The following is a 21,442-nucleotide window of genomic DNA, read 5'->3' on the forward strand; positions in this document are numbered from 1 at the left end:
AAATGGGTTGTTAAGCAGAAAGCCTGTTCTGTTTAACAGTTCTGTGTCTGAGGCAATATGGAGATTACAGAGATTATTTTGGTGGGTTTGGTTTTGGTTTGTTTTGTTGTTTGTTTTGTTTTTTTTCTGGGGGGAGGGAAGGGTTGTTTGCTGTTTTTGTTTCTGGTTTGTTTTTTTTTTTTTTTTTTTTTTTTTTGTCATGTTGATTGATATTGTAAAGAATGCTGCACTTATTCCAGAACAAATGTCTTGTCAAAAATGTATCCAATTCTTGTTAAAAACAAATCCTCAAGTCATTCTTCAAATGCATGGAAATAGATTACCCTTATTAGTTTTTCAGCTTAGTTTGCCTGGATGGGAATATAATTGAGCTCTTTCAAAATGTCATGTACAGAATTCAGCATTGTCACATCCATGTCTTATGATTTTCAGGTTAGCTTGAAAATGACCCTTCTGGCCATCAAAAGTGGTATTGAAATGTTGTAGGATTTCATAATTCCAAAATGTAAAAACAAGACTGGTGTAAAAGCTACACTTATACTATTCTCACAGTGTAATAATAAAGAAAAGACGGGTCAGTTAGGAAAAGCCACCATAGAAGCAAAGTGTCATTGCTGTTCTCTGCACTAATCCTGTTACATCCTTCGTGGGACTGAGAAATAGCACATTTCAATTCTAGACTTGATGGTCCTATGTCCAATTTGATATCATGATATCTGTAGAACATCTCATGTGCTATATTTAGGTGTTTATAAGCGTGAAGTGTCTCTAAGACAATTGTTCTGTAGCTTAGCCATCAGACAAGAATATTTCACTTTTATCTTCATTCCCCACTGTAAACCAGTAATATGGAAATAAGAGAAATGAGGTGAACATATTTTAGTATTTAAATTCTTGCAATATTTGAGCAATTTCTGGTTGTCTTTGTAATTTATAAAAAAGTATTTTACCTGTTTAATTACTTTCAGCTTAACAGGAAACCAACAGCGTTACAAAAATTTTTAGTAAGCTATATGCCAAGCCAAGTTTTATTAGTTGCAAATTTCTTTCTCTGTCTGCATTCAGAATAGAAATAAAATTACAGTTTTGTTATAAAGGTGTGTGAGAGAACCTGAAAGAGATATCACTTACACAACAGAAACAAACAATTGTTGAGGTCAAAACTGACCCTAGAGATCATTTAGTCCAAATACCTGCTCAAAGCACAGTCAACAAGAGCAGGTTGCCCAGGGCCATGTCCCATCAAGTTTTGACTGGCCTTAAGGATGGAGGCTCCACAACTTCTCTGGGCAATCTGCTTCAGTGTTTGACTGTTTCTACAATAAAAAAGTTGGAGTTTATGTTTAAATGGAATTTATTACATTTCAATTTGTAATTTTTACCTTTTCTTTCACTGGGTACCACTGAAAAGGGTCTAGCTCTGTCATTTTCACTTTCCCTCTCTGTTTTAGTTGTTTGTATTCATTCATCAGATTCCCCTGGGCCTTCTTCAGGCTAAACAGTCCCAGCTGTATCAAGTATCTCCTCATACAGCAGGTACTCCAATATCTTAATCATCTCCATGATTTCCTTCTTGGCCAATCATTTCATTGTTTCTTATTCTGAGTTCTTTTTATTTACTATCCTCCACTTCTTCTTGTGCAAGTTGACATAATGCAATTCTTCTTTGAATAACATAGTGTCATTCATAAGTGTCATTACTTAGCTAATACATACATCCACTATGTAATTGGGCAGTAGACAGACCAGGAATTTGTCTACATCTGCATGTCATGCTGATCAATGTTTTTTTCTTATTATATTGTGTGTTCTTTTTCATTGTGTATTTGTACACCTCTGTTGATCCTTGTCTTCCAGACTGAAGCAGAACTTCACATAAGAAATAAATTATAATACTAATGACATTTTAAGTGTTTTGCTGATATCATCTTATAAATATCAGAAACATTTAAACTAAAACACCACAGATTTCATTCTTAGGATTTGAATTTTAGTTTTATTAAAGGTGACTGTTAATAAGTTTATCCTGGTATCTTCAGTATTTAAATAATGCCTAAAGCTTTGATAAGCTTTATTGAATTTAAATAAATGGACCTACTTTTCAAATGCTTTAGCTTATATATACCTTAGGCAGAACAGAAATAAGGATCTAGTGCATAAAACACTACTGACATTTTTCTTCCTTAAATTTGTGACAATATTTTCAGGTAATAAAATATATGACATGTAATTATTTTATAATTATGGCACATGTAAAGCATTTATGATGGATAATGTTTTCAGAATATACACAATAGAAAAACACTTTTGTTTTTAAGATATAAATATGAATATATGCATATAATGCATAAATTATGTATTTAGATAATATATTGCCGTGGTTTAAACCCAGTCAGGTAACTCATTCACTCACTTCCCCCCCTTCTTTCCCTCCACCTACTCCCGGAGGGACGGAGAGGAGAATCGAAAAGAATGCAACTCCCACGGGTTGAGATAAGAACAGTTTAGTAACTAAGGTATAACACAAATCACTACTGCTACCACCAATGATAATAATGATAAAGGAAATAACAAGGGAAGAGAATATATCATCTCACCACCAGCCGACTGATAACTCGCCCCCCCCCCAGCCCGACCAAGCTCTGACCGATACCTCCTCCAACCCTGCAGCCTCCCAGCCCTTCCGGCTAACTCCCAGTTACATCCTGGGCATGACGTGCTGTGGTATGGAATACCTCTTTGGTCAGTTTGGGTCAGGTGTCCTGTCTCTGCTTCCTCCTGGCTTCCCCTCCTCCCTGGCAGAACATGAGGCTCACAAAGTCCTTGGCCAAACCAAAACATTGCTATCAGCTCTGTTCCCAGGCCGAAAGTCAAAACACAGCACTGCACCAGCTACCAAGAAGGAGAAAAATGACTGCTACTGCTGAACCCAGGACATATATAAATTACAAAAATAAGTTATCTAAAAAGACCATTTTTTTTTTTTTATTATAATAATGATCAATTTTAGTTAAGCCCTAAGACAGTGGAATTTAGTGGTTCATTGAGAATTTCAGTGTGTGGATTCTTTTAAAAAGAAAACTATTTCTCTGATGGCTATGTAAAAATGCAGCTGGAGGAGACAAGAGCACAGGTCGAATAAGTTCATATTAATAGAGTTAGTGCCATTCATTAAGCTGATGAAATGACAGATTTCAAAATGCTGTGAATTGGGAACCATTAATCAAACAGATGTAGTATATTTTGCAGTGACCTTCTTGTATCCAAATGATATGGAAAGCCATTATTTATCATTTTGATTCTCTTGTAAAAAATTGCAGATGATAGTGATACAGAAAAGTGAAAGCAAGCCAAACTTGACGCAAGACTATATTTATGGCATGATGAAATGAATTCACTGAAATAATTTAATAAAAACTCATATATTTGAGAATTTATGTAAAAATTAGAAAGAGTGGGATCAGTAATGGATTTCCGTTAGCAAGTGCAGCAATGGAAAGTCTAGGTGACACAGCTGTTCAACAACTAAAGAAAACCCACAAACTCCCAGGGAGTTGCAGTCAATCTGGAAATTATAATGATAAAAATACTAGCTGCAAACAAGGAATCAGTGTTACTTCTGTATTTTATTTCAAGAAGATGTACTGGATTGTGGTGTCCAGTAATTTTCATGTTAAGTAACCATCTCTGATTCAAAATACAATTTGGAAAAAAAAGTGTAATAACCATGAAAAACTACTGTAATATTTTAATAAATTTAAGAACCCCTTTTTTTTTTTTTAAGGGAGCCTTCAAAATGTCTGAGGCATAATATTTGCACTGTCTTGGCAGTTTGCCCTTTCTATGGGTATGTAAATCTTGCTCTTCTAATAATTCGAAGAGCCCTTTGAGGAAAAGTCTGCTGATTGAAGTTATAAGAATTAAAGCTGAGATTTTCTTATTGTTGTAACTTACTGTCATCCATGCTCCTGCTAAGTTTAGTTTTGTGGTCCACTGCTTCTCATCCTCTTACATCAAATTTGTGTAACTGCTAATTAAACAAAGTTGCTGCAAAATACTTTAGTCAAATTGTATTCTATAAATCAACAGAGAGGAACTTTGTGACTATTTGGAAAGGTAACATGTTTGGAAGGGTAACTCAGGTTTGGAAGATTTAACTCATGTTACATCTAATCAGCTGTTAAATCTAATTCATGCTGGCATAGATAACAGTGGGCTAGAAAAAATCCTAGGCTTACTAACGCTGAATATGAGGAAATAATGTAAATTAGCTAATTACTGAGTCCCTGATGGGTTTAGTACTAGTATTTTTCCTTGACTAAACATTTGGAAAATAACAAAGGAGCAAGCAGTTGACACAGACATTAATTACCACATCTATTCAAGACTTTCTTAAGAAAAGTGTTAGCCATAAGGATGTCTAATTGAAACAAAACAGCTATGAAATATTACTAAGTGTTAACAAAATGAGTCTGAGTAAACTGCAAATAGTACTGTCTACCAATAACATTTTGTTACTGAACAATAAATACTGAGAAGCAGCTCAGGAGTTAGAAGTAAATGTGTAACTTGAACCAGTACGTATTGAAACTGTTATCATATGTTACTTTATTATGTTAAATAATTTTATTAATAAAGTAGCAAATGATAAAATTGCATCTATATGTGATATTGCTAGCAATTAATCTTAAATGATACAAGTCAGTATCCCACACATAAGAAGGTGTGACATCTAAACTCAACTATCTAATCTGGATTTGTTTTGGACTTTATGTATTTTATTTACGTTTAGCAAAGGCAGTAACTTCTAATAGCAGTTTTCCAGGACTTATGAGTAAATTATCAAGAAGATCCATCCAGGCTCTTCACAGTGGTGCCTGGCAGGAAGAGAAAAGACCACAGGTGAAAACTGAAAACATCCCATGATGCAAATTGCCAACATCTTTTAACAACCTGCTCCACTTTGTGTCTGTAGAAACTTTTTCGCTATGTAGACAGACAAGCAGTGGAATAGGTTATCCAGAGAGGTTATGTTGTCTCCATCCTTGGAGGTTTTCAAAACTAACTGGATAAAGCAACCTGGTCTGATCAATGTAGACGCTTTGAGCAGGAGATTGGACTAGAGATCTCATGATGTCTCTTCTCCCTAAATTGTGAAAGGTAGCAGAAAAATATGAAAAACAATTTATACCAAAATAAAGTTAGTAGCTGGTTAAAATAAGAAATATCTATAAAGCCCTAATCGAGTCCTAGTAGTTTCAAAAAGGAATTAATATCTTGTGTCAAGACCAAAAGCTTTTCACAGTGTATGAAGTTTAATGCATCAGGATGAGGAAGGCAGTGTAGAATAGATCACAAGTTTAAAGGCTAACTACAGATCTTAGTTTTTCAAATGAATGGCAAGGAAATACACTTCTGTAAACAGGAATAATGCATAAGCTCTCTGTATATTAAAAGCCCTTTTGAATGCATTTATAGAATAGAATCTGGGCATTAGCCGTCCTCTGTTTAGCTTAGGAATGCATTTTTCCAATGGAAATGTAACTGAAATTCAGGTCTCAGGTTAACAGTCCAAAAATATGAGGTGGCTGAAGAAGTTTATATACTGACTTTGGACCTGAGGCTGAAGAGTAGGCACAGTGGACTAAAAAGAAGCCTTATGAAGTTTTCCTTTTAGAAAAGTATCTTCCTTTATTTTAAAAAATAGTTACAGGCAGTAGGTGCATTGCTGCCTGTATAGAAGTAAAATTGCTAAGATGTATTTTCAGGGTATACTTTTGTTTATCTTGTGTAATCACAATATGATTGTACTGACTGACTGTATAAACAACTGAGAATGGATATAGCTGTATGATTTCCCCTGCATTTTCAATATAAATATATATGGTTTCTAAATCAATGCAAAATGTTATCAGTAAATTCTCACCAGGAAAGTCCGTTTACATAGGCTAAAGAGCTTCATTATTATGGTGAAATATTCTGTAGTTGTAGAGTCTAACTAAAAATAACTATTAGTCATTTTGTGATTGCTATGTCTAGATTGTATTTAAACTCTTAATTCCTTTGAATAAAACAGGTGAAACAGAAGTTTTTCAGAAAAAGATCAAAAGAAAATTCAATCAGCATTTGTTCTTCTTTTCCCCAACATTATTAGTAGAAGTTATTAAATGCTTTCAAAGTTCAATTTCTGCAAAAAATTAATGTGGCACTTTCCCAGGGTCATATTTTATAGAGTTAATTTTCACATAAAAAATATAAATATCTATAAATACTAACTTCCTGCACATGCTATGGACCATGCATTACTCAACATTTATATGCAGATTTCTTACTGATGTTATTTGTATCTGCATGCATAGATATAATTCAGTGTAATTTTAAAAAATTGTTTTCTTAGAGGTTTTATATCAAGTTTTAGCTCTGTGGAACTGAAAAAAAAGTTCTCCCTTTTTTCTTTAAATGTTATTTTATCAAAAATAGTCAACTAGCTGCTTGGAAGCAAAATGTAAATGAAGAACCAAAGCAGGAGGATTTTACTGTGCCTTAGGTGATTCTGTAGATACTGTGTATACCTTGAGTTGTCTGCTGATGGGTGAACATCCTACGACTGCATGTGGTAGCAGGACAGGGAAACTTACACAGCTGTGGAGAGAGTATGTGCAATTCTTACACGGCACAAAAAGAAAGGAAGGACTGGAAATCACTATTCACAGAGTAATTCAGTAATGTACTCAGAGTGCATATACTAGCATGAAGGGAGAAAATATCATTACCCTGGTGGGGTATGAAGATAGAAAATAAAGCGCTATTGAGAATTTATTGTTAAAAATGATGTTCAAACTATCTGGTGATTTTTGAGACAGCAGGGTGGGAACAACTGTCAGTGGTTCAGTTGACTTTGGAGAGTGTCCTGTAGAGTATGATAAATTCTGTTTCTTCCTCCCTCTTGTCCTGGAAATTCTTTCTTGCTAGAGAACCTCTCTTTGAAAAACTGTCAAGATCGATGCAGAATGTGAGTGCCATTCTCCATTTTATCATGCCGTATCTTTGAATGGTGGAGTAAATGCTGGATTGTGATTTCCTCACACATGACATAATTAAAGTAAGAATTTATTGTGAGGAGTATTTTTCTCCAGTCTCTGCCATTTAGTGTTGGCATTATTGTCTGCAGCACGCTCCTTCATCACATGATATGGCTACCGTTTCTGTTGCTGTACAACTCTTCCATTTTGCTCAGGACTGTGCTTTCTGTTGAAATGTCCTTGTCAGACTTGTTTCTAAGTGCTATTGTAACCTTTATTGGGTGCAGAATTTTTCTCTGTAGCAACTAGTTTATCCTCAACAGTCCTCGGAAGCTGTCATAAAAAGGCCTTTGTCTCAAGTACTCTAAGGTCAAGAGTAAGTGCTGTTTAGGATTATGCTTTCAGATAGATAAACTTTTTCCTTTAAAGTCATGCATACATACATTCTAAAAAGTGGAATAATATATCATTGTCAAGTGAGACAAATGTTGTTTGTTATGGAACTTATCAGAAAGCCATTTTAGGATGTAATCATTTGTTAATGATAATAAATGTAGATTGATAAAATCCTAGTTTTACACCATTCCTCTCCAAATCATTCTGACAAATTACCAAAAGAGAATTCTCTTACTCGTACTTCATTGTAGAAGAGTGTAGGAGACCTGGCATTGCACTTCAGGAAACTTAGCCTCTTATTTCACTTACTTTCAAGTAGTGCTGTTTCGAAATGAATCCATTGCCAAAAGGATTGAACATTTTGGAGATAACAGATATTAGCAAAAATGGCCACATGTAGAAGTATTACATTTTTATGTCGGTAATTCTAGCAGATCTTTGTTTCCTCAATCAGTAAAGGCTTTTTTTTTTCTGTTGTTGTTCATATGGTGATATACTAGTTCGAATATATAGAAACAGACTTACAAAAGCTCTGAAGAAAATCTTGCGATACTAAGACATAGACCTGTATTTTGGATCTCTGTCTCCCAGGCTGGAATATCTGATTGTCCTGTTCTGTCATGACACATGCATTATTTCTTATTTGGTTATTTTTCTAATTCCGTCTGCAAGTTCTAAGAACTTCCCTAGAGCTTTACTCCACTGCAGATGCAAACAACATTCAGATGTATCCAAGGGTTGGATTTCTAATTGTATTTGTTAAAAGGAAGGGCCTGATATGCATTAAGGCTCTCTGAATGTTTTAACACCAAAATTTACAATTGCCAATAGAATTCCAAAAGGTCTGCATCTGCTTTCTCTATCTTTGTGAAGTTGAATCTTCTGACAGTCTTTAATGACTTAGCTTCAGATTCCTATGGTAAGACTGCTAGTTGCCTCACAAACTACTACTAACTTGAGTTGTTATGTTTCTCCAACTTCTACATGTTGACCTATGACTTTTAATCCAAATTAGTTTTAGTTTCTTACTTTAGTCTTTTCTTTCTGCATCAGCTGGAATATCATTAATAGTATGCAATCCATAAAAACTCCTCTGCTGTGGAATAAAGTTTTGCTGTCTGATAAATACCTAAAAGTTCTGAATACCAATGGAAATTAAGCATATGTCATGTTTTTGACCAGCAAACCCTTACCGAATTAAATTAACAACACCAAGAGAGTTTCACAGTGTAGCATAGAAGTATTTTACTAGGGTAGGTCTAATGATATGTTAAATTCTCATAACAAGAATAGACCGTAGCAGAACTTTGACATACTAGAATATAGTGTGGGACTGTGAATGCTACACAGTCTACACAATATCAACTAAGCAAAATAAAGTATATAAATATATGAATTTATATGGTTTTATAGGTAATAAAATATTTGTATCTTGGTTTAGAACAGGTATTCTGAAAATGTTGTTATTTGCAGCTATGTTACATAGATAAAAGTATTTTATGGTACTTGTACCATTTCTGTCATTACATACCTACATTTACATATATTTTACAAGGAATTCTTAGTTTACAACTTGCCAAATCTTACACTGTATAATTTCTCACTCTGAACTCCCCTCTTTCATCTTGGACATGTACATATGCACAGAACTAAACATAGACATATGAAGAGTAGTCTTTCAAGACCTGTTGACAGAGATTAAGAAGTAGATGCTGTAGATTCCTTTTCACTATGATTTCCATTAGCTTTTAAATAAAAAATACTATAGATCATTTCCTAATCTCCTATGAGTTATTGCTATGACAAAAACTAAATGTAAATTGACGAAATACATTTGTATCATATTGTATGATTTAATTTTAAATGTTACAATTGATAGTTATCTAAATGTTTCATAGTGATTTCTGTAAACTAGTAAGGAGAGCTGTACTCTGTTAGAACTTACTCCTTGAAGCAACCCTTCAGGTGTAACGCTTCCCATTTTTAAAAGTTCTTCAATAAGAAAACTGCTTCCTGTCCCTTTCCCTGCACTTGTATAAGCATATACACATGGGCTTCACAAATGTGTTAGCTTCTAAAGAGCACAGTGAAGAAATGACAGAGGGAAGACATATGTTGATATGTACATTTTAAAAAGTTTTAGAAGATAGGATAGTGGATATTCATATTTTCTGCAGGAAGTGGTATTTTTCTTCACTTCTACCCCTGTAATGATGCTTTAAATATTCTGTGTTATGTCAGTTTAACAAACAGGAAGCAGAGTAACTGTTTCCTTAATTATAAGGAGAAGAGTTTTACATTTCAGTCTACCTAGTACAAGAAAAAATTTCTTCCATAAGAAGTTTGTGTATTGCCTAATCTGATTGCCTACTTCAACATGTTTCTTCTGACTTATAGAGTGTTTCTCTTTTTGTATTTCTGTTAACAGAAAGCTGACCTTGCAGTTGCACCACTGGCAATTACCTATGTTCGAGAGAAGGTCATCGACTTTTCCAAGCCTTTTATGACTCTTGGAATAAGTATTTTGTACCGCAAGCCCAATGGTACAAACCCCGGCGTCTTCTCCTTCCTGAATCCTCTCTCCCCTGATATCTGGATGTATATTCTGCTGGCTTACTTGGGTGTCAGTTGTGTGCTCTTTGTCATAGCCAGGTAACATGTCAACTTTTGTGATTTTTTTGGCAATTGTTATAATCTTTTTCTTACTAATAATTGTCAAAAGTCACAAAAATTTTCTTACTTTCATACTCTTATATTTTAACTTCATGATGTAAAGAAGAATAATTAATGATGAGGGTTTTCACTACTAATTTTCTCCACCACCATACTAAGTCTCCAGTTTCTTATATCGCTACGTCCTAAGTATGCCAGGAAGCGTTCTCCTTTTATTTATAAATTTAGAGACACTAGAAAGTTTACAAAAATGTCTTTTCCCAATTATGCTGTGTTCAAAAAGACAGAGGTTGACATATTTTATTTTGTTAGCCTGATTTCATTTGATGCTATGCTGCTTAATCTCAAATTGAGTACTTAGCTGCTCATGTTAATCCTAGAGGTCAAAACTGGGCCTCTGCCTATTATAAAACAAGTCACTTAATGTAGATTAGTATCTTAGAAGGAAGGTAAGACTATTTAGTTTTTACCTGTGCACTATAAAAAATCCCTGAGATACTTCGCATAGTTGAAAATCTGAGACTATTTGGAAGCATATTTAGTTGAGCTTTTGGAGTTAAGAAACTCTGTACAACAATTGTTAAATTCTAAATTTGTTTAATATATAGGGCTCTCTTTAGAGAAGGAGAGAAATATCTTTTGTCAAAAATTCCCATTATATTTACCTTTTCCTTTTTTAGTAATTAAGACTGACTCCAGATGCTCCCAGAAATAGTCTTACATGATGTAAATTTTACTTTTGCTGTGACAGCAAAAAAAAAAAAAAAAAAAAAAAAAATCAGAACAGTAAATCAGCAGTTCCCAGGGGTGTAGTAGTCCTAGTAGTCAATTTAAAATATTTTTTTAATCAAACACATATTAATGTTATCGGCTTTAATATCATCAACAAGTTGTTATTATTATGATATTTTACTTGATAATTCAATCTCAATTCAGCCTGAAGATTTTTATTGTTTCATTCTGTGGAACAAAGTATAACTTCATGTTTTTCTTTACCTATTGTGCTGTAGTTGATAGCAGAGCTCTCCATCTTTCCCTGATACTATCTGCTTAATTTTGGAGGAATTGTATCATTCCTCTACTAAGGGGAAAGAAATATATTTAGAAACAGGTTTAAAAGCAATTTAGCAAGATCGCCTGTACATGAGATATTGTAGCACTATAGATAACACTGAAACATATTTTGTAATTAGTAACTTCACTTATGTGCCTTCTTTAAAAGTCTGCTTTAAAAAGCCACTTTTATTGAAAGTTTCTTGAAAGAACAGTAGACTTTAGTGGACTATATAATCAGTGAGAAAATTAATATCTGAGGTGTTCCTGTGATACAGATACTTCTTAAAGCAGAGTTGAGCATAAATCACAAATATTATCTTTTGAAACACCTCATGTAAAATATTTATATGTATGTCCAAGAGTTATAAACCTATGGCTGTCACTGAAAGGCTTTCTCAACATGATGCTTTTGATAGACAGCTTCCAGTAATGTTAGTAAGAGTCGCATGGCTGAGTTCCTACTTCGAAAATGTGTCTTTTCATATTTTGTAGGAAAGATATGTGTTTTTGAAGCCTTTTTTTTTACTAAGCTATTCAGACACCTGATCTCACTAGCAGAACTGGGAAGAACTTTTTAAACAGAAACGCTACATAATAGACCACTATAGCTGAACCTTTTCCACTTACTTGTCTTTGTGTTGAGCACCATAAATTCCTTACACACTTGGAAGCATTGTCTTAATTGTAAAGCAAGGTGAAATATATTTTATACTGATCGGAGGAGGGTTTTGTTTTTTTTTGGTAGAGATTTATAAAATACCTTTTTTTTAATACCTGTTTATATCAACCTTCATATCTAAGATTTCTAATAACACAATTGCCTAACCAAATATTGATATCAAATTTAGAAATAAAATATTTAAGATTATGTAAGACAATCTACAAATTTTATTCATAATGTGGAATGAATTAGTAGTATATAATAGCATTTTCTAATGCTATAATTCATATAGGGAAACAGGTGTAAGCTAAATATGAATTCTGCTGAATACTACAGAGAGAAAAGAACATTATTCAAAATTAAGAGGCTTTTGCCAACAGAATACACAAAATGCATCCATCATTAAAGTAAAAGGAGATACTGCTAATTGAAGTGTGGTAGTGAAGAGGACTTTGCAGTATAGTGCTGACTATCTATTTTCAGTACAGATTATAAATTAGGTATTACACAGCTGATGATGTATTTTTCAGTCCTGGTGTCATGAAACTCTTGGACTGTATGTCACCAAATTAATAGGTTCCACCTAGAATTTGTTACTAAGAGGATTTCTATTTCATAATAATCCTTCCAAAATGAATGTTCGATTACCAGTGTTCCATAATAATTACTGTGTCTCATAATAATGTGTTCTTCTGTTTGGAGCAGTACTTAGTATGTCTTTCATGATATGATGTTTTGTAATTACATCAGAGTATGCAGTGTAGAATATTTGTTTTTAGATTTAAACCTCCCATTTTCTGTCAAATGTTTCATGATTTTATTGTTTTACCATTGTCTTCCAGACAGTGTTGGAATATAAGTACAATGAAAAATGAAAAGTACAGTTCTTTTTATGGTACTTGGATTTCACCCATTAATTAGTGATATGATCATATTTAGGGAAAGTTGAAGAAATCAGTAAAAGGTTCAAGAATCTTTGAGAGAGAATTGCTGAAAAGAGTAATGTATTAGGCATAAGTGGGAAAAAAAGTAGCATAAATCTTCATTAGTCTTTTCCTTTGTTTGTCGAAACATTGGATTTTCCTTCCAATTTGACAACAATATATAAAAAGCTTTAATCTTTTCATACACAACAAGACAAAAAGCTAGGAGAGAGATGGAATTTTTAGCTGTAGGGTTTTTCTATGTCATTTTCCTCATGTAGTCCCCACTAAAAATGATGAGTCATCTATTTATGTAGGCATTACAGTTTTTGCGTTGTGATGCAAAAATGAACATATGAATGAACATATATGTGTTCTGTGCTGTTTTTTTAGCTGTCATTCTGTGTGGGGAATTATAGTAGGCAGTGATTCTTTCATATATATGGAAACCTCAATCTTGTTTGTTCTATTTGTTGATTCTAAGTAGTTATGGTGGTCTCTGAAAGTTCCTTTCTTTGTCATACAGGCTGATGACTGATAGATAAACCCAGTCTGCTTGACACTAAGCCTGTTGCTTTTCTGTGAACTGAGAAAGTCATATAGCATTTTTTTTTCTCTTGTGGCAACAGTAATAGATCTGTTTCTGATGTTAGCTAGCAGTGTCTCTGTGTCACTGTTAGCAATGCCTTCTGTCATCTAAAGTCTTGTAGCTTTCCAATTCCAGTATCTTCACTCTATGCCTCTGCCTTTACTTGTTTCTTTGATTTAGAATTCCAGTTAAATTCGCAGTTTACATGTGATTAAAGGAACGAAGACTGGAATAAAGTGCGCCAACTCCTTTTTGTCTTCTGTCGAGCACACAATGTTTTCTGATCTATGTAATGAAAAATCTTGATTACTGGAATTTCATTTCATTTCTGTCTGTTGGTGCAATCCATTGCTTCATTTCTGAGAAACATGCTGGTTTCTCACAGTGTTGTATACCAACTTTGTAGATGCATATTTTCCCTTTTCCATTAGTCTATGTGTATGAAACTGCCATTTTTGGTCTCTGAAAAATCAATGTATTGGTAACTTGAGGATACTTCCCATTCTCCTAGGCAATATGAAGCAAATCAGTTTAATATTTTTAAAAAATGTTAAATATGTTTGATTTGCATAGGTCTTTCAATATGTGTGGTTTGAAACACGCATGTCTTCATGAATCTTTTCTGAAAACGCAGGTTGGAGGATGAACTCCTTAAATGTTTTTATTCAGTCATTTTCCATCAGATTTACTGCATTTCAAGTTATTCCTTGCACATCATTGAAGTATTTCTCTGTGCAGTAAGGTCTGTTTGCTGTGAACAGGTCTGTATGTCATAAAGCACTTTAAAGTGACCTACCATCATAACTGGAAGAGGTACACCTGCCTTAACATGATGCTTCACCTTTATGGATCAGCAGTGAAGCAGATAAACTACCCTGGATAAAAAGGTCTACTAACGAGCTCTTATGCTTCTTATACTGACCTGTCTGGAGTATCACTGAATATTGTGTAAATATACATTAAACAGCCCTAATCACTAATACTAAATCATGGATAATCATTTTAAAGAGCTAGATTCACCTTTACTTGTACCACATTCTGTACATTAGGACATTCTGCTTTTTCCTCCCTTCAGCAGAATTTTGCTATCCTACTTTTCGTAAGTCAATCCCTTGTGCTGGTTTCAGCTGTCAAAGCATTTAGTATCAACTATTTTTTCATTTCCTTGTAAGCAGTAATAAAAGCACAATGAACATTTCCTCATCACCAAATGATATTTCACTCCTACCAGCTGGAATAAATCATACTGAAAGAAGACAAGATTTTTAAAAATGTCTCCACACATTTATCTTAATCTTTTCTCTGTGAAGAAGCTTAGGAATAGCCTGCTGCTTCAGACTTGAACAGATGCCTAAGTATTATCTCTCTCTGGAGTGCATGCATATTCTTTTACATCTTATCAGTCTTCATTTTCATATTTCTTGATCAGCTGATTTCTGTCCTTGAGCTCATCTGACTGATTTTCAAACTACTCCTTGAAAATTATCTTGATGGAATGGAATTAATGGCAGAATGAGAGGGAACTACATTTCCCGTTACTATGGAGCTCTGGTTACTAAATTACTATACTGATATTAGTTCAAGTAGGAAGTTAGCATGTTTGCCCTTTATTCTTAATAAGCATTCTTCCTACAAGAGTCCTCCCTAGAGAAGCACAGCATATGTTATGAGGTGTTTTCAGGAATGGTTTCATCACCTGATAAGGCAGTCCAGATGTCAACCCTGAAGCCTGCTGCTCTTACTATCTTACAGTTTGAAGATAGTTTTGCCTCAGTTGTAATGCAAGTGGAGTTATTGTCACTTGACTATAAAATACTGTCTATTATAATATCCTTGTCTATTTATAGACAAGGATAAAAAAATGCAAAAAATTACAAACTTTCCAAAACTGTTCCATGACAATTATTTCAAAGTCAGAGACTTTTATTTCTGTTAAACCAAGTTGCAGTTTATGATTGCTTCCAAAATACTCAGTATAGTCTGCTTCTTTTCATATAATTTTCCATTAAATCAATTTTTGTGCTCATAAGCAAATTATTAAGCACATGTTTTTCACGTAGTATATCATGCTATACATTATAGTGTTGTGGCTTAAATCCAGCTGGCAATTGGCATGCAGCCGCACACTCACTTCCCACTTTCCCCCTCCCCACAGATGGGATCGGGAGGAGAATCAAAGAATGTAAAACCTGCAGGTTGAGATAAGAACAATTTAATAACTAAAATAAAATAAAAGATAGTGATAGCAAGATACGGACAATAACAGTAACAATAATGATAGGAAACAGCAAAAAAGAAAAAAAAAAGAAAGCTGAGAAAACACAAGTGCTGCACAATGCTCACTACCCGCTGACTGATACCAAGCCCAACACGAGCAGTGATTGGTCCCTTCTGGGTAACTCCTTCCAGTTTATATACTGGGCACTACATGCTGTGGTATGGAGTACCCCTTTGGGTAGTTTGGCTCAGGTGTCCTGTCTGTGCTCCCTCTCAGCTTCTTGTGCCCCTTCTCACTGGCAGAGCATGAGAGACTGAAAAGTCCTTGACCAGGGGAAGTGCTACTCAGCAACAACTAAAGCATTGATATGTTGTCAGCATTATTCCCAGACTAAAGACAAAACACAGCACTGTTCCAACTGCTCAGAAGAAAATTAACTGTAATTGTACAGTCATATTTCCTTGACAGCAGTTACTGGAAATGGTATTTCAAATATGCTCAGATATCAGATCAGATATTTCTGAGTATCACTTTTCAAAAAATGTGGATGACAGCTACAAATTGGTGAAGCAGAATGGGAATTTACTGTGCTGTATTTCATTCATATTAATGCATAAATCTGCATAGTCTGCAATAGTAGTAAAGTTTTATTTTCAATGGTCAGCACACAACTTATATTGGGGTTGTGGCATTTTTTTCAATATTAAAAACGTGAAACATACTGGAATTACAATACTTGCTTGTGGTCATCATCTAACTTGTGTAATTATTTTGAGAAGCTGTGATACAGATTGCAATCTGTGCTATAAAGTCTAAATGAAGATGAGGATATATGTTTAAAAAAACCAACATAACAATGAGTTAAGCAGCAATCTCTCACTTTGTATCTTGGCACTTGGAAAGACACTTTGATCTCTCTGGCCTCCCACACATGAGATTTATGTGGGTTCCCTGCCAGTTTATAGAATCTCTAATACACAAATAAACAACTCAGTATGGGCTCCTCATCCTTACCTCTCAGGATTCTCTTGAATTGTTTCTGAATGCTGTCAGTCTCCTTCAGCTGTGCAGGGAGAGATGAGAATATCAAGAGTTCTCCAAGTCTATGTACAAGCATGGCATCTAGATAATAGCCTCTATTAAAATACTGTTCGAGATTACAGTGAGAGAAAAATTCGTATCTATATCAGTGGTAGGTCAGCCTGACATCCCAGATACTACTTGCCATGCATCAAGTATAGAAAGAAACTACTGCCAGCAAACAACTGGAACACTTTAACTGAGGATGGCTGAAGAACTTGTAACTCACCCTTCTTAGTAGTCCAATAGGAGATATAGCACCTAAATATCCATATGCACTTTGAAGAAGAAATGTATTCTTACTTCAACACATCTGGTCAATTCTGGAATCTTTTGTCAAGAAGTGTTTTTGGTTTGTTATTTTTTTTTTTTTTCCTGTGTAGAGGTCTAGTCAAACTGTCTTCTCCAGAGTTAAGATAGGTGGGGGCTTCTTATGAAACAAAGTAATAGGTCTGTTGACTTCTGCCATAAGCAAAATACATTGTAACATCCATTTGTTTGTAGCACTTGCTCCACCAGTATGTCATAGGTAACTTTTTGTAATTTTGTAGATTAAGCTAATCAGAAAATGCCTTTTCTTCCCCCTCCCCCCCTTCTTTTTTTTTTTTTTTTTTTTTTGTGAGGAGTATGGTGGTATATTTATGCTGTATAAAAGTGAAGATGGCCTAAACCCTCTTTCCATCCTTTCTGTTATTTTTTGTCTCATTATTCTGAAAGCCATCACAAGGTTCTTCAATCCATCACTAATTATTCAGGAACCTAGGTATTTTGAATATCTGAACTGAATCATAACTCCATCCATCCTTAAGTGTCTTTTACCAAAAGCAAGTCGGTCTCTTCATTCTGCTGAAATATTTCAGAGACAAGTAAATTTACACAGCTCCCTTTTAATGGACAGCTTATTCTGTCTGTATTCATTCTGACTTTACTTTTTAAGCCTTCCTTGTTTACCTATATGTGTTATATATTTATAACATACATATAAACATATGAACTATTTTTCATACCGTGATTTCTCTTATTTTCAGTTTCTTATTTACACTGAATATTTCACTGCCTAAATATGTCAGGCTCTTGCATATTGGTTTGTGTCTTAAGAAGTTATTTTGTATCTTTGGACCTAAGGGCTGTTTGCTAAAGCTCTTAGAGAGGATTCAGCTTGATAAATTATCTTTACTAGTAAAATCTCCAAAGTTTTCTTTGGTGAATGTCTTCTGAAATAATGAGTTTATTCTCTGGTCTTCTTCCGTTTTGCGTTTTGACTGACTAGAATTGCTCTGTTTGAGTCATTCTGCTTCACACATTTTGTTATTAAACATCTTTCTGAATGCCATTCACTGTTTATCTACAGCATTATTTCAAACCACCTGCCACCATTTAGTAATTGGGTTTGCATTCTCTTCATCTAGAACAAGCTGAGATGCTGGAAGGCATTTTGCCATGAGTATTGCTATTTCTTTTCACACACATGTAATATTAGCTCATATATTCATATTTGACTTTACATGCCTAGTTTTCTGGAATTTTTTACATGGTGTGTGACTGAGTTAAAACATTATAAACATACGTACTATTGCATTTGCTTTTGAAAGTATCTCAGCAGTCAAAACAGTGACATTTATCATAAGAAATTTTCATTTGTCTTTAATTGGGTTTAACCACAAGCAAGGTAGATCTCATCTACCTCATTTCATGTCTTTGAATGCCTTCGTTAAACAGATTCTGTAGGTGAGTCAGTAACTGAAGACTGTTTTGTCAAGAGTTCTATAACATCACACAAAATAATGTTTCATACATATCACAGTTGCTTTCTTAGTTTGTATGTACTGTTACAATCCACTAGCAAATAATCCTACAGTCCTTGCTGAGAAAGGTAAAAAAAAAAAAAAAGTCTGAGGAACAATTAATTTCATCTAATGTGGTGATGTATACAGTGGTTCATTTGTATATTTAAGAGCTTTTGCTAATTACCAGCACATATACTTGGTAATTAACACATGAGAAGAATATTGGATTACTTGAATGACGTAGTTTGCTTGGAAAAAAGTTGAGAGTCTCCAGAAAAATTGCTGAACATTCTTCTCTGATATTGGATCATTTCATTCTGTTTTGTCAAACCATTTTCTTTCCCCGATAAGTGACAAGAAAAGAAGATGCCAGTCTAGAATTGGCACTTTGCATATTTATTTAGCAAAACATAGTATGGAATATTGTTAAATGTGCCTAAAGAGAAGGATTCCTCCACAGATGAATCAGACTGTTTTCAAGTGAGAATAGCTTTTTTTTGAGAAGACCAGTCTTCTTTATGTTCTTGGAGGTTGGGAAAAGGAGGCTTGTTTGCTTTATTTTGGGTTGGTTTGGTTGTGGGTTTTGTTTGTTTGTTTGTGGCTTTTTTGTATGTCTTCTGCTCTGGCTTGAATAACATTGGTGCAGAGAAAGAAACTGTAACTCTTACCATAATGCATAGCAACAGTTTTCTCATGAGGTGTAGAAAACCATGTAGTCCTCCAACTTAAAAAAAACCCACAAGAATAAAGTGGAATGGGAATAGAGTCAGTAAGAATCCAAGAAGGTACTACGGTGCTGTCAGAAGATTTTATTAATAATTGGATACAAGTGGCTATTTGAAAATATGCAAGTTAAATAATTTACTCCTTTTCCTTTTGGGAAACCCCAAACCAAAATAAACTTACCAGTACCTTACCTCTTCAAAAGATAGAGCACTTTTTTCTTGGGCTATGGTTAAACATACATACTTCAAAACAGAAGCATACCTTTAAAATAAATAAATAAATAGGGAATATTTATTGACTTTAGGTGTCATTCAGCATCTGGAGAAAAATAAGATTGCTACCTATGAGGTTCTTTCAGCAGAAGTATAAGAATTATTTGTCATTTAGCTGTTAGCCAGAAGTTTACCTGGCTTATGCAATTCTCCAGTCTCTGAGAGAGAAAGAGTCATTTAAGTACTAGCAGGGCTTGACCAGAAATGAGTCTGAAAAAACAAGTGTGGCAACTGTTTTTGAAACAATTACTGTTTGTTTTGAAGCTAAATCAGTAGTGTGCCACCCAGACATTCCTGTTTCATCTATAGAAATCACCCTATGTTAATTCTACTGATGGTGAAATTGCTTTAGTGTAAAGCTAATCAAGCATTTTCAGACTTAAGAACAAAGGTGAGCACCTTTTTGTTTTTTATTATAGTATTAGTAGAAATTCTTTCTTAAGCAACACAGGTATTCTTATGGGGAAGTAATAAAATATTGAAAATTTTCAGCATCGTATTTAAAAAGACATATATCGATGAAGGGATATAATTGATTTTATAAGAAAATAATAAGCTTTTAAAATGTCAAAATGTTCATTCTTATAGCACATGAGGGAGTACTTTAAATATTAGTAGTTTTTATTAAATAGGCATGTTCTATCACTTTGATGTCATACTGTTTTGTTTTATTTCATTTTGTTTTGTTTCATTTTGTTCTGTTTTGTGTGGCCATTAGATTTGTGTGGCACCTCCAATTACTAATTAGGATTTGCCAAAAAGACTTTGCAGCAGATAGCCTCTAGCTGTGAGAACAGTGAAGGCAATGTTACTTCAACTTGATGGGATCATTCATATAATTTCACCTGACTGAAGACAGCAAACACCCCAGAGCTACTGCCATTTTCCATTTCAATTTCCTTCCTCAACTATGGGGAGCAGGAATTCTGCATGGAAAACTTTTCTTGGGGTAAATAGTGAGGTGGTAGATAGTAGAAAGAGATTATGCATTTTCTTTTCATTCTTCCAGATCTTTAAAGTTCTTGTTCTTTCCCATGAGAAATAGCATTTTGTAGAGCAGAGATCAGTGATAAGAGACAGTTTTCAGCTAACAAGTACTACAGCAATTACTTCATTCCTGGAGCAATTTTCTTGGTAGATATTTTGTAGTGAAAATTAGAAAGGTTTTTAGTGTAATGCAGGTTCAGAGAAGTTCCTGTGAAAGAATTCCACTGATTAGAAAATTCTCTGGTTTTGTGGCTGACATAATGTAACCAATGAGCCCTGTCCAGAAGAAAAATTGAAGCAGTTAGCAGAATTTTGTACTTTGCACTGCTTTGCTGTGATCACAGAGCATGGCAAAGTTAATGTCAAGTTGAAAAAATATCTGAAAAAGGCTTTTAATTAGTCATATTTATCCTCCACACACTTATCTCTCTCTTGCTCACCCCTTATTCCTAATGGGCATGTTAGAGGAGATTGAGTAGTCAATCACGTAAAAATCCTGGTCAGTGTGCCCTTGATTTACTGGAATGAGAGGAATTTTCACCTTGCTTCAAATGTAACTGCAATTATACAAAGTTGCTAGGTAGATGGATACCAGAAGCTCCTCATATCTTTCTGTTCTACTGCTGCTAGAAGCCCAGTTTTGCCTTTAGCTTAAACTGTCAATGGGGGCCATTAATGTTTGAAACATCTTCCTCATCATCCTGACCTTCATGCTGTATAGTCCTTTGCGCCTGTGCAAAAGCAAAAGTAAAATCCAAGAAAGATGACGGTGTTGTGGCTTTATGCATGAATGTAAATGACTCCACAGGTGAAAGCAGTGGAGATTTCTGGGTGATACAGAAAACTTTATTGGGTTTTCTTGTAACACATGACAGCTTTCAGAGACCATTGCCAAGCAGGGTCATGTCTTCTTGTTACAAAGCAGTTGCTAAATGGTTGGTTAAAGAGTTCAGATTTCAAAAGGAGTAGTTAAATACTTTAAGTAGTTAAATAGGATGAAATTTTTAATGAGGTGTGAAAAAAATGAAGTGAAAAATTAGTACATTTCTAAG

General features: G+C 34.3%; 1 protein-coding gene across 7 annotated transcripts in view; it reads left to right on the top strand.

Moving 5' to 3' along the window:
- Positions 1 to 21,442, top strand: part of GRIK2 (glutamate ionotropic receptor kainate type subunit 2) — a 402,122-nt gene that overhangs the window by 255,415 nt on the left and 125,265 nt on the right. For all 7 annotated transcript variants that reach the window (XM_057410869.1, XM_057410866.1, XM_057410863.1 and 4 more), the window contains one exon: positions 9,847 to 10,070. In XM_057410869.1, coding sequence (XP_057266852.1) covers positions 9,847 to 10,070 — 224 coding nt within the window. The remainder of the gene's footprint in view (positions 1 to 9,846; positions 10,071 to 21,442) is intronic.

This window comes from Pezoporus wallicus, unplaced genomic scaffold (genome assembly GCF_028554395.1).
Source record: "Pezoporus wallicus isolate ANWC-B61680 ecotype Strahan unplaced genomic scaffold, APGP_CSIRO_Pwel_v1 contig_747, whole genome shotgun sequence".
Taxonomy (NCBI): Eukaryota; Metazoa; Chordata; class Aves; order Psittaciformes; family Psittacidae; genus Pezoporus; species Pezoporus wallicus.